This window comes from Anomaloglossus baeobatrachus, chromosome 11, assembly GCF_048569485.1.
Source record: "Anomaloglossus baeobatrachus isolate aAnoBae1 chromosome 11, aAnoBae1.hap1, whole genome shotgun sequence".
NCBI classification, from domain to species: Eukaryota; Metazoa; Chordata; class Amphibia; order Anura; family Aromobatidae; genus Anomaloglossus; species Anomaloglossus baeobatrachus.
In genome coordinates, this window is record NC_134363.1 from 34,904,934 (window position 1) to 34,919,089 (window position 14,156).

At 44.2% G+C, this 14,156-nt stretch overlaps 1 protein-coding gene across 1 annotated transcript in view; it reads left to right on the top strand.

The window, feature by feature from the left end:
- The window catches only part of POU2F2 (POU class 2 homeobox 2), a 189,254-nt gene that overhangs the window by 162,105 nt on the left and 12,993 nt on the right, over positions 1-14,156 (top strand). Inside the window, exons 4-7 of the mRNA XM_075329330.1 lie at positions 3,358-3,392; positions 3,478-3,519; positions 7,050-7,214; positions 9,532-9,726. Of these exons, the coding sequence (XP_075185445.1) occupies positions 3,358-3,392; positions 3,478-3,519; positions 7,050-7,214; positions 9,532-9,726 (437 nt within the window). The remainder of the gene's footprint in view (positions 1-3,357; positions 3,393-3,477; positions 3,520-7,049; positions 7,215-9,531; positions 9,727-14,156) is intronic.

Consider the following 14,156-nt stretch of genomic DNA (forward strand, 5'->3'; position numbering starts at 1 on the left):
AGGTGGATGTGGCCCCCTTAATGCTTGTGGCCCAAATTGCACCAATGGTAAACTTCCCCCCAATTCATCTTGATTTCAGCAGCCAGCATCATATTCCTCTCCAACTGCTACACTGATGCCTCCACCCTGTGCCAGTCATTGCACTGGTTGCCCACCTGCTACAAAGTACAATATAAACTCTTCTCTCTGCTGTATGATGCAGCGCTCTCCCTTTGAACTGTGGCCCTTTTTCCAATGTTAAAGTAAGGGAAGTCCAGTTAGTGACTTTTCTTTTTTTAGACTGTGGGAATCTCTACCCCAGTGTGATACATTGAGGAAGTCCTTTCCTGTATATTATAGTAGTCGACTGGAACTAGGGTACTTTTTTTGCGTGAAAAGTTACCAGCGAACAGTTTCCACTGTACTGAGCAAAACTTTCATACATGATGCCATCATGGGAACCTCCTGTATTATATATTAAAGCTTGATGTGGTATAATTAGGAAGTTTATGTTCTTGTTTTTTTTTTACTATTGCTGACTATGCATATCTATTGCAGTATTATTATGATGCAGCAGCAAAGTTATAGGGGATTAATGGTTGGGGGCAGTAGGTAAATTTGGAGGAAAAATATCTGTGTTTCCCCCCAAATAAGACAGGGTTTTATATTATTTTTTTCTCCAAGAGCTTATTTTCAGGGGATGTCTTATACCATATTTATAAAGGGTTAAATTACCTACTTAAATTTATAATTCTCTATATAGTGCTAAATTTGCTCCCAAAAGAAACCAGACACCGCCTTAAAGAATCACACTTACAAGACCCCAAACAATGAAGGCCCCGTCACACGCAGCGATATCGCTAGCGAGCGTACCCGCCCCCGTCGTTTGTGTCACGGTCAAATCGCTGCCCGGCGCACAATATCGTTAGGAGCCCTCACATGGACTTACCTGTCTAGCGACGTCGCTGTTGCCGGAGAACCGCCTCCTTTCTAAGGGGGCGGTTCGTGCGGCGTCACAGCGGCGTCACTAAGCGGCCGGCCAATAGAAACGGAGGGGCAGAGATGAGCGGCCGTAACATCCCGCCCACCTCCTTCCTTCCTCATTGCCGGCGGCCGCAGGTAAGCTGTAGTTCGTCGTTCCCGCGGTGTCACACGTAGCGATGTGTGCTGCCACGGAACGACGAACAACCTGCGACCTCAACAATCAACGATTTTTTGAAAATGAACGACGGGTGCACGATAGACGATTTGGTGAGTATTTTCCATTGTTAACGGTCGCTCGTTGGTGTCACACGCAACGACATCGCTAACGATGCCGGATGTGCGTCACGGAATCCGTGACCCCGGCGATATATCATTAGATACGTCATTGCGTGTGACGGGGCCTTTAGCGTTGGCAAGTGAATGGGCTCTCACATACAAATCTGCATCGCTGTCAAATTCCCCTGCGCTCTACAGCGGTTGGCTCCTCCTAGTGACTGGAAGCAGTATCATTTGCGCAGAATGATACTGGTACCCGATCTGTTTGTCAGATCAGCTGGAACAGTGAGGGACCTGAAAGTGACACAGATCTCTGTGTGAGATCCCATCCACCATCAGCACTTGCTAACTGTAATTGTGTGGGGTTTTTTTTGTTTTGTTTTTTTTTTAATTTTTTTAGGGGGGAGCCTTTGTCTGCTTTTTTTTGTGGTTTTCTGCTTTCTTTTAGGGATGTCTGCTTTCTTTTAGGGATGTCTGCTTTCTTTTGGGGATGTCTGCTTTCTTTTGGGGATGTCTGCTTTCTTTTGGGAAGGTGTCCTGCTTTCTTTTGAGGAGTGTCTGCTTTCTTCTGTGGTTTTCTGGTTTCTTTTGAGGAGTGTCTGCTTTCTTTTTGGGGGGTGTCTGCTTTCTTTTTGGGGAGTGTCTGCTTTCTTTTTGGGGAGTGTCTGCTTTCTTTTTGGGGAGTGTCTGCTTTCTTTTTGGGGAGTGTCTGCTTTCTTTTTGGGGAGTGTCTGCTTTCTTTTTGGGGAGTGTCTGCTTTCATTTGGGGAATGTCTGGTTTCTTTTTGGGGAGGTGTCTGCTTTCTTTTTGGGGAGGTGTCCTGCTTTCTTTTGGGGAGGTGTCCGCTTTCTTTTTGGGGAGTGTCTGCTTTCTTTTTGGGGAGGTGTCCTGCTTTCTTTTGGGGAGGTGTCCGCTTTCTTTTTGGGGAGTGTCTGCTTTCTTTTTGGGGAGTGTCTGCTTTCTTTTTGGGGAGTGTCTGCTTTCATTTGGGGAATGTCTGGTTTCTTTTTGGGGAGGTGTCCTGCTTTCTTTTGTGGTTTTCTGCTTTCTTTTGTGGTTTTCTGCTTTATTTTAGGGAGGTGTCCTGCTTTCTTTTGTGGTTTTCTGCTTTATTTTGGGGAGGTGTCCTGCTTTCTTTTGTGGTTTTCTGCTTTCTTTTGTGGTTTTCTGCTTTCTTTTTGGGGAGGTGTCCTGCTTTCTTTTTGGGGAGTGTCTGCTTTCTTTTTGAGGAGTGTCTGCTTTCTTTTGAGGCGTGTCTGCTTTCTTTTTGGGGAGTGTCTGCTTTCTTTTTGGGGAGTGTCTGCATTCTTTTTGGGGAGTGTCTGCTTTCTTTTTGCGGAGTGTCTGCTTTCTTTTGCGGAGTGTCTGCTTTCTTTTGCGGAGTGTCTGCTTTCTTTTTGCGGAGTGTCTGCTTTCTTTTGGGGAGTGTTTGCTTTCTTTGCTGAAGAATCCTGCTATATTCTTTATTTTTTTTTTAGATGCTTGGACACACCCTTATGCAACTAAGGCTTATTTTTGAAGTAGGGCTTATATTTTAACCATACTCAAAGAAGCCCCAAAAATCCTACTTGGTCTTATTTTAGTGAAAACAGGGTAGCTATAAAAATTGGACCCATCACAATTTTATGCGTTGGCTCTTTTTAGGCAACGAGACAAATTTTGTTGCACAACAGTGGCAGAAATAAAAGATGCAAGTTATAGTGTGGGACACATTTTCCAAGTAATTTTGTAATTATATCCTCTTTTTGTCGCCCTTTTTAAAAGCGACTCAAAAGTGGATGCAGTTGAGCGACAGAGGAAGAAACTCTTTATGCCAGAATTTGGTGTAAATTATGATCCCCCCCCCCATGGGTGGAATAGTTTGCAATTTTATTTTTTGCTCATTTGCACTTTTCCGTCCACTTTTCAGAGTTACCTGGAAAACTGGGAAAAGTTTGGCTGTAGATTTACTGTACTTTATGCCAGATATTGTCTTGTATAATGGTGCACGTAGATGCAAGCTCATAAGAAGACGTAGATTTCATATTTTGGTGACAAATGTCTTAAGAGACGTGGAGTCTGCAATGTAACGCCCGTCTTGTATTGTTTGTGATAATCTGTATATTTTGTTCTCACAGACAGTGAAAGGAACGGTGCAGATTCTTTACATGAGGTACGTGGTCGCTTTCCTGGTCATGTTGATTACAGGTCAAGGTTATGCTTGCATTGCCCAATTTTATTTTATTTTTTTCTTTTAGGTGCAGCAAAACAAGGGATCTCCCTTCTCAATGTCTCCAAAGGTGAATCCTAATGGCTCCATAGACTACCAATACACTCCGAGTAGCTCTCAACCGACAGCTATTCTTCACTCATAGTCAATGGCAGACAGCTATTCTTCTTGACTTGATCAAAAGTGTGTGTTTTTAATGGGGAGAGGGAAGTTATCTGCTGCAAGATACCTCTGGAAGCTCGAAATCCATTGTGCCCGATCGCGTCTTCCTCTGGGGAGTTTGGATACCCCCATACACAAGAGATGGCTGGCTCATCTCTCCAAGATCATCGTGTTCAGTCTTCTGTGTATTTTCACTTTTAGGGTTGGGTGCAGATAAGAGTAAAGGGTGCTTTACACGAGACGACGGATCGTGCGATGCATCGTCGGAGTCACGGTTTTCGTGATGCACATCCGGCATCATACACGACGTCGTCTCGTGTGAAACCTCTGAGCGATGCAGTATCGCTCACAAATCGTGAGTCGTGTACTCGTCGCTCAGTTTCATAATATCGTTTATTTTTACTTGTGCCGGTTGTTCATCGGTCCCGTGGCAGCACACGTCGCTCCGTGTGACACCATGGGAGCGATGAACTCTGCTTACCTGCGTCCTACGGCTCCCGCCGGCTATGTGGAAGGAAGGAGGTGGCCGGGATGTTTACATCCCGCTCATCTCCGCCCCTCCGCTTCTATTGGCCGGCGGCTGTGTGACGTCGCTGTGACGCCGAACGTCCCTCCCCATTCAGGAAGTGGACGTTCGCCGCCCACAGCGAGGTCGCTCAGCAGGTAAGTACGTGTGACGGGGGTTTCACGACTTTGTGCGACACGGGCACTGATTTGCCCGTGACGCACAAACGACGGGGGGCGGGTACGATCGATCGTGAAATCGCACGATCAGTCGTCCCATGTAAAACAGGCTTAAGGATAGGTGCAGACGACCATGTTTTCCCATCCGAGAAAATCTGAAAAATTATGCTAATCAGAATGTGATTATGCGGTTATCTGATTTTCTCAGAGGTGGAGAAGATAGAGTAAAAAAAAAAATAATAACCTCTATCTTTTATATTGTTAGTTCACAAAAATCGGATTGCACTCAGATGTCATCCGAGTGCAGTCCGAAGAGTTCCACGGCCGAGTGCGATCAGAATATCAGATCAAACTCGGGCACGCAGAAATATTCTGACACATGCACGACGGCCTCCTAGACTAACATTGGTCCCAACGCAATCCAATGTTGTGTCGGATCGCACTCTGATCGAAAATATGGCCTTCTGCTCTTGACTTGTCTTTCGAAAATTAAACTTTACGCTTCCATACATTACCCGGTGGTACTCTAACTTTTGCAAAACTGTCATGTCATACTTGGCGTTATAGTTACCCAACTATTGTAGCAGTCCGGGTTGGAAACCATTGCTTATAGATGTATATTACAAAAGTGAGTACACCCCCTCACATTTTCATAAATATCTTCATTACATCTTTTCATGGGACAACACTGAAGATCTGACACTCTAATGCAATGTACTAGTCAGTGTGCAGCTTGTATAATAGGGTAAATGTGGTGTTCTCTAAATAACTCAACACACAGTCATTAATGTCTAAACCGCTGGCAACAAAAGTGAGTACACCCCTATGTTAAAATGGCCAATTTGTGCCCAAATGGTAAATAGTTTGTGTGGTTACCATTATTTTCTAGCACTGCTTTAACATAACAGTGTAAATAAGTCACATAGCCATTAATGTCTAAACCACTGGTAACGAAAGTGAGTACACCCCTTACTCAAAATGGACAATTTGTGTCCAGTTAGCCATTTTGCCTCCCCGGTGTTATGTAACTCATTAGTGTTAGAAGGTCTCAGATGTGAATGGGGGGCAGGTCCGCCTGTCAGTGCTCAGACCATACACCATACACTGCAGAGGTTACAGGGGTGGGGGGTCCACCTGTCAGTGCTCAGACCATACACCATACACTGCAGAGGTTACAGGGGTGGGGGGTCCACCTGTCAGTGCTCAGACCATACACCACACACTGCAGAGGTTACAGGGGTGTGGGGTCCACCTGTCAGTGCTCAGACCATACACCACACACTGCAGAGGTTACAGGGGTGTGGGGTCCACCTGTCAGTGCTCAGACCGTACACCACACACTGCAGAGGTTACAGGGGTGTGGGGTCCACCTGTCAGTGCTCAGACCATATACACTGCAGAGGTTACAGGGGTGTGGGAGGGGATCAGTCTGTCAGTGCTCAGACCATACGTCGCACACTGCATGAAATTGGTATGCATGGCTGTCATTCCAAAAGGAAGCCTCTTCTAAAGATGATCCACAAAAAATCTGAAAAAGGTTTGCTGAAAACAGGCAGACTAAGGACATGGATTATTGGAACAACAGCCTTTAGTCTGATGACAACAAGATAAACTTATTTGGTTCAGATGGTGTCAGATATGTGTGGTGGTAACCAGGTGAGGAGGACAAAAACAAGTGTGTCCTGCCTACAGTCAGGCATGGTGGTGAAGGGTCATGGTTTGGGGCTGCTTGAGTGCTGATGGTTGTAAGGAGCTACAGTTCAATGAGGGAACCATGATTGCCAACATGTCATGTGATATACTGAAACAGAGCATGATCCCCTCCCTTCATATTCCAACATGATGACCCCAAACACCTCCAAACCCACCACTGCCTTGCTCAAGTAACTAAGGGTAAAGGTGTTGCACCGGCCAAGCCTCTCCAGACCTGAACAATATGGAGCATCTGTGCAGCCTCCTCAAACAGAAGGTGGAGGAGCGCAAGGTCTGTAACATCCACCAGCTCCGTGATGTCGTCCTGGAGGATGGAAGAGGATCCAGCGGCTCAGGTAAAGCTCTAGTGACCTCCATGCCCAAGAGAGCTAAGGCCGTGCTGGAAAATAATGGTGGCCACACAAAATATTCACACTTTGGGCACAATTTGGCCATTTTCACTTAGGGCTATACTCATTTTTGTTGCCCGCGGTTTAGACATTCACGGCTATGTGTTGCATTATTTAGAGGGCACACTGACTACTGTGCAATGTATCATGGGGTCAGATCTTCAGTGTGGTCCCATGAAGGATATAATAAAATATTTACAAAAATGTGTGGGGTGTACTCACTTTTGTGATATACTGTAGATATCAGACACCACAAAAGTGTTACTTCACATTGAGTACACGGCGCGGTCTCTGAGGCCTCTTTGTGTGCTTCACCGTGATCATCTGTGCATCAAGAACATATTAGGGGAAGCCCCGGGCCTGTAACAGCATCGCACCCGTTTCCTGAGTTCACTTTTTTTAAACTTCCCCATAACCCCCTGTTCCCCTGTCACTTTATTTCCCTACAGACCAGAGTTCTTGTATTCTGGGTTTTCATCATTTAGTTCCCTAGCCCCATTATAAAGTGCTGAATCTGGATTTAAAGGAGAAGTATAATCAGCACAAACAACCAGTGACGCAGTTTGGAATATTACTTCCGAAAAAAAATGTGTTTTTAGGAGTTTATACATCTATTTTTTTTAAGCTAAAACTTTGTCTTCTTTTAATGCAGATTACAGATGAAGAATGTGGGGAGAGATCCCCATCCCTTCCCGGCACTCCGGTCCCCCCAACGCCTTCTGCTCCCCCAACCCCACAGGCTCCCTCCGCCCCTCAGCAACCACCTACCTCCCTCCCTCAAACTCAACTCCTCCTTGCTGGCAGCCAGCTGGCTGGGGTAAGTGTGTTGGTATTATTTGTAAATTAATGGGCGATCCTGTGATCCTTTTGGTGCTGAGCATTCTAGAACCCCCACAGTTGCGCTTAAAGGGGTTGTCCACTACTTTTATATTGATGGCCTATCCTTAAGGGTGCTTTACACGAGACGATCTATCGTGCGATAGATCGTCAGGGTCACGGTTTTTGTGACGCACATCCGGCATCGCTTGCGACGTCGGGCTGTGTGACCCCTCCAAGCGACGCAGTATCGCTCACAAATCGTGAGTCATGTACTCGTTGCTCGGTTTCATAATCTCGTTTAATTAAAATGGCGCCGGTTGCTCATCGTTCCCGGGGTAGCACACGCCGCTTCATGTGACACCCCGGGAACGATGAACAGCAGCTTACCTCCGTCCCGCGGCACCCGCCGGCTATGCGGAAGGAAGGAGGTGGGCGGGATGTTTACTTCCAGCTCATCTCTGCCCCTCCGCTTCTATTGGCCGGCTGCCGTGTGATGTCGCTGTGACGCCGAACGTCCCTCCCCCTTCAGGAAGAGGATGTTCGCCGCCACAGCGACGTCGCACAGCAGATAAGTGCGTGTGACGGGGGTTAACGACTTTGTGCGCCACGGGAAACTAATTGCCCGTGATGCACAAACGACAGGGGCGGGTACGATCGATCGTGAAATTGCACGATAGATCGTACCGTGTAAAGCAGGCTTTAGGATAGGTCATCAATGTTTCATTGGCCGGGGTCCGACATCCCGCACCCCCGCTGATCAGGTGTTCTCGGTCTCGGCAGCGGGCAGCCGGAAACGATCAGTTTCGACACTGCTCCATCTTCTGATAGCGAACACGGCTTGGTACTGCACATCCGGCTCCTATTCAAAGCCTCTCTACCAGAAGACAGGGCAGCTCCAGAACGTAGCATTTCTGGCTGCCTGCTGCTGCCGCTGGGACCGAGGACAGCTGATCGGCAGAGGTGCCGGGTGTTGGACCCTGGCCAATAAGACATTGATGACCTATCCTAAGGGTAGGCGATCAATGTAAAAGTAGTAGACAACCCCTTCAAAGGGGTATTCTGGAATTTAGAGAAATTTGTCTAACCACAGGCAAGGTGTATTAAAAATAACCATAACACACCTTTCAAAGCCACCACCATCCCAATGCTGCCCCACTGGTGGTCCTCTTCGGTCCTGCAGCTGGTGACATGTGGTACATCATTCATGTGACTGCTGCAGCCAATCTCAAGCCTGAGGGTGTGCTCACACGAAGTATGATGCACGATTATCGGATCGCATCACCCGGCACGGCTGCAGACTCTCCGGACAGGAGCGTGTCAGCTGCATAGAAATACATGCAGCCGACTCGCTCTTGGTAGGAGAGTGTGCGGCCGTGCCGGGTGATGCGATCCGATACTTTAGATAGTCATATGACTCAGGTGAGTGCACCCTTATTGGTCCGCTGCTGTCCATGCAAGTGATTGGCTGCAGAGGGTCTGCCGGAGCTGCGGTGTTGGAATGTCGGGTGGATTTGAAATTTGAATTTAAATAAACAATTGTGCCTTGTTCAACAGACAAATTTGTGTCTCCATGGTAACAGACAGCAAACAAAACTTTTGAATTCTGACCCTGCAGTCATGCTCTTTTAAGTTTTGTCCCCTACCTCATCCTAAGCCACCAAATAGATGTTAAGACTAAAAATTGGCAACAAATGGAAGAGAATATCACTGCAGAATCGGAGATCACTGGATGTTTTTTTATTAATATTTTTCTTTACCCCATGGGGACACACAGATCTGTAGAAAGAAAAACAATTGATTTTTTTTTTTTTATTAAGACTTAATACAAAGGTGTTTTTCGTCATACATACATGTATAGCCTTTACTATGTCCTGATCACGGCTGTTGAAGCCATACCTTGTATTTACTGTCTGGTCTTGCTCTGTTGGATCCAGATGTTTGTGATCTCTTTTTCACCGACTTTTCTAAACCACCAAGAGACTGATCAGCAGTAAAATGTTTACGCACCTTGGTGAATAAACCGGTGGTGTAAATGAGCTATGCATTGACCTGGTTTCTCTACATGTTTGTGCATGTGTCAGTATTTATGGTGTCAGATATGACTGCATGTCTTATAGGAAAGCATTTGCAGCTTTGCATCGTTCTGATTCGCTTTTCTCACTGCATTGTCTTTTTCTTCTTTCCACATCTCCTGGGTCCCTCTGTGTTTTTGCTCTTTTTTTGTACCTTTGACCCCTTTCTTTTATCCTTTTTGGTTCTTATTTCTTGCTTTATTTTTTTTTTTCTTCCCCGCTTTTATTTTTTCGTGCCTGCAGCTAACTGCACTCCTCCCTGCACAGCAGCAGTTGCTTCTCCAGCAAGCTCAGCTTCTAGCAGCCGCTGTCCAGCAATCCAACGCCGCTGCCGCCGCCAGCGCCTCGCAGTCAGGGTCCGACAGCCAGTCTACCCCCAACAGCCAACAGCAACCCCCCCAACTTGCTTTGTCCCAGCCCATCCACCTCACTGCACAGGTGAGCAAGGCGTGCGTCCCGGATCACGGTGACTTGATTGCGAATAAAGAATTTGCACTTTTTCTTTAAATTGTAAAGCTTCATGATATACAGGAATGTGTACAAACACTCAGGGTTTTTTTAAGCAAGGCATCTAAAACTGGTCAACATTGTGGCAGAAGTGGTGTATCAGCTCAATATGACCCCCCCCCCCCCACAGAGACCAAAGGAAAAGAAGGGGTAGGGAAAATAAGGCGAGGTTCACACCAGGTTTTTTCATCATGTTGAAATATCTTCTGTTTTTTTTTTAAGTCTTTACCAAAACTATGAAAGTGACAGCATATCGCGATGGACAATGTACAATTGTACAATGCTTCCGGCAGACAGTATGGCTTCAGTGACGAACCAAAACCCTAATGGTAATGGGAACAAGAGACTTTTTAAGAACAACAATACCTCTTTTTTTTTTTATAAAAATGGTACTTCATTTTATAAGCCCAACAGTACTTCTTTTTATAAGAATAGTACTTCTTTTTATAAGAACAGTACTTCTTCTTTTTGTAAGAATAGTACTTCTTTTTATAAGAACAGTACTTCTTTTTGTAAGAATAGTACTTCTTTTTATAAGAACAGTACGGTACTTCTTTTTAGAAGAACAGTACTTCTTTTTATAAGAACAGTACTTCTTTTTGTAAGAATAGTACTTTTTATAAGAACAGTACTTCTTTTTATAAGAACAGTACTTCTTTTTATAAGAACAGTACTTCTTTTTGAAAGAATAGTACTTCTTTTTATAAGGCTGCTTTCACACATCCGGTTTTTCCTGTGCGGCACAATCCAGCGCTTTGCATAAAAACCGCAACCAAGACATTTTTTAACAGCTGCCAGAAACCTAATTCCAAGATATTGGAAGCAAACTAGAATCCCATCACGGGATGAATTCATAGCAGAGTGCAACGAGATCTTCAGGATGGAGACCTTGATAGGTCAGACACTCGGCAACAAGGACAAAGTTGATGCTACGTGGGCCCCGTGGATCATGTTCAGGGACTCACCGGATATGGGTCTATGGATTCACGGGGGGGCAGGTATGTAGGTAATTTTCCATTCTCTTATTTCTGTACCTATAAGGTTAGCCTTGAAAATGTGGTTTTGATGTAGGAGGGCGCGTCCACTCGGGTGGGAACTCTTTGTACCCTTCCCCTTTCATCTTACTTTCCCACGTTTCTGTTGTCTTTACTGTCTCTAAATTCTTCTTCCACCTCCTCTTCTTTAGCTCTTTTTTTTTTCAACTTGTTCTTCCTATTTCAAACACATACGAATTGTACTTGTTATTTTTGGTCGCCAGGGGCGCAGGTGTAGTCAAAGAACTGTTGTGTTTTTATCAGCTAGCTTGGATATATACCCTCAGCCTGCGCGCTGTGCAATTGTTTGATTATCTTCTTCTATTCTAATAAACTTTGATTTGAACAAAAAAAACCGCAACCATTTTTTTGTTGCCGCCGGTTGCGTTTTTTTTGCATAGACTTTCATTAGTGCCGGATTGTGCCGCATGGGCTTGCGTTCGGTCCGGTTTTTGCCGCATGCAGCAGATTTAGCCGATGCGGCGGCCGGATGGAACGTTGCCTGGCACGTTTTTTTTGTCTCCGGCAAAAAAACCGCATTGCGCCGCATCCGGCCAATGCGGCGCCATTTGCAATGCATGCCTAAGGACGCCACATGCATTTTTTTCCACTGCGCATGCTCAGTAGCGTGCCGCAAGTGGCAAAAACTGGACGGGCCGCATGTCAAAAACTTATGCAAAGGATGCGGTTTTGTCGCCGTATCCGTTGCATAGGTTTTAGAGCCGGATTGGCCGGCTCTGCTAAAAAACGGAGGTGTGAAAGCAGCCTAAGGACAGTACGGTACTTCTTTTAGTAAGAACAGTACTTTTTTTTTTTTAAGAACAACAGTACTTCTTTTTGAAAGAACAACAGTACCTCTTTTTATAAGAACAGTACTTCTTTTTGTAAGAACACTACTTTTTTAGAACAGTGCTTCTTTTTTTTAAGAACAACAGTACTTCTTTTTTAAGAACACTTACTTTTTTAAGAACAGTACGGTACTTCCTTTTTAAGAACAACAGTACTTCTATTTATAAGAACAGTGCTTCTTTTTTAAGAACAGTACTTCTTTTTATAAAAACAGTACTTTTTTTCAATTAATTTTTATTTCTTTGCTAACGTCTTGAAAAAAAAAAGCCAAAACCAAACATACAACAAACAGGAGATTATGCCTTTCCTATAGCATCATGTTGCCATAGCCTTGAATTATTATTATTCAACACGGTTACAAAAAGAGACAGTCTCCCTTTTTGCTTGTCCGGTTAAAAAAACAGGATCCTGAGTGTCACATGTAATGGAGATATCTGAACTTTATAAATACTGATAGACACTATTGAAAACTTACAGATCCTGTACAATGTCAGCAGGAATGCTGAATGTGAAGTTAACAAGCCCGATTCATAATTTTGCCTTTTTAAAAAATTTTTATTCCCGTTGCGACACGGTCACTTTTAGTTTTTGTGGTTTTCATTTTCTCCTTCCTTTTTATTTTTTTCCAGAGCCATGACTTTTTCTATTTTTCTGTCCACATAGAAAAGTTAGGAAAATTTTTATTGTGTTGTCATTTTCCAAGACCTATAACATTTTCATTTTTCAGTCAATGGAGCTGTGTGATGGCTTCGTTTTTGCGGGGTGAGACAATGTTGCTATTGATACTAGTTTGGGATCAATACGATTTTTTGATTGTTTGTTACACCATTTTTCATGGTATTGCAGCAAACAAAAAAATGTAATTTTGATGTTCTTGAATTTTTTTGTTTGCAATGTTTACCAATCAGGTTAATAATTATTAATTAATTATTACAATTATAATTGTTACATTATAATAGATCAGACTTTTCTGAATGTGGTGATACCACATAGGTGGTTTTTTATTATTACTATTATTATTATTATTTTTATTATTATTATTATTTGTATTATTATTATTATCATTGTTTTTAATAGGGCAAAATGGAGGAGATTTGAACTTTTCTGGGGATTTTTTTCCATAATATTTTTTTCTTATACTTTTCACTGTGTTTAATAGTCCCCTTAGGGAGCAATAACCTGCAATTATATGATCTCTTGTGCTATATACAGCAGTGCCACAGCATTGCTGTGTATAGCAAAAATCAGTCTCCTTTGAAGCCCGGCCACAGGCAAAATTTCAAGGGAAGTGTTGCTACGATAAGTATGGAGATCTTCAACAGACCCCTTGCTCTCATGAAGACCCATTGACGACCTGCGATCATGTCACGGGCGTGGCTGATAATAGCCCGCCCCCATGCCAGAGTTTAACAGGTTAATAATCGCGGGAGGAGCTCAATGCGCAGTAGATAGCACCAGGTTCTGGCTGCAACTCACAGCCATGACCTGTTGAATATGAGGTGAGCTCACCCCGTGACCCAGCTCTATATACCCGCTTTCGAAATGCTCCATAAAGAAGGGATTAAAAACTTTTTTCTAATATAATATAATATAATATAATTTTTTTATTTTTATTATTTTATTATTTCTATGGCGCCAACATATTCCACGGCGCTTTACAATTCAGAGCTCTCTCTCACTCTCTCTCTCTCCCCCCCCCCCATTGACTTACATTGGGCCGGATTCCGGATCGGATCCGGACTTCTGGGGCAACCTCGCAACGGATCCGCCGGACCGGGATTATTAGCAATCCGCTCAACTCTAGTGCCGGACTCATTGCACCAAAGAAACGTGTCATTTAAATGGTTAAACAGCAGATATTGGAGTCCACTTATGAGCCCACTCTATACACCTGCACCTGTTAGAAGGGTCTTTGACAAGACGTTGATCATACAGTGCCCCCTCTCCCTGTAATCTGTTGGAGAACCTGGCAAAAAAAAAGTATTTTGGTTCCCTGCAGCGCCACCCCAGGTGAAATGCAGAATTGCACAGTGTCCATTTTTTTCCCCCCATATTTGAACCTGAAGGGATTGGTTCTCCGGAGACAAAGACGTTCATTGCAATCGCTCTTTACTCTCGCCATGAGAGAAGACCCCCGCAACCCCAGAAAGTCCTATTAGTATATAGTATATGAATATGGGGTTGTAGACAGGGAACCCCTGCAAACCCCCCAAATATTAACTCAGAAAGTCCTAATAGTATACAGTATATGACTATGGGGTTGTAGACAGGACAAGTGTATTTTAGTCCATTTTTACAGTTTCCACGCTTTGCGGTTAACATGATATTATCCACGAAATAACAGTTCTTGGGACACTTGTGTTGTTCCTCTGCTATTCCTCCTGGAAATTTATGAATGCCTTGATTGGCTGGGTATTATCCAATCAGGGCTGACCGTGCCAATATGTGTAGGGACATTCGCTGATGACAAGAGGAAAG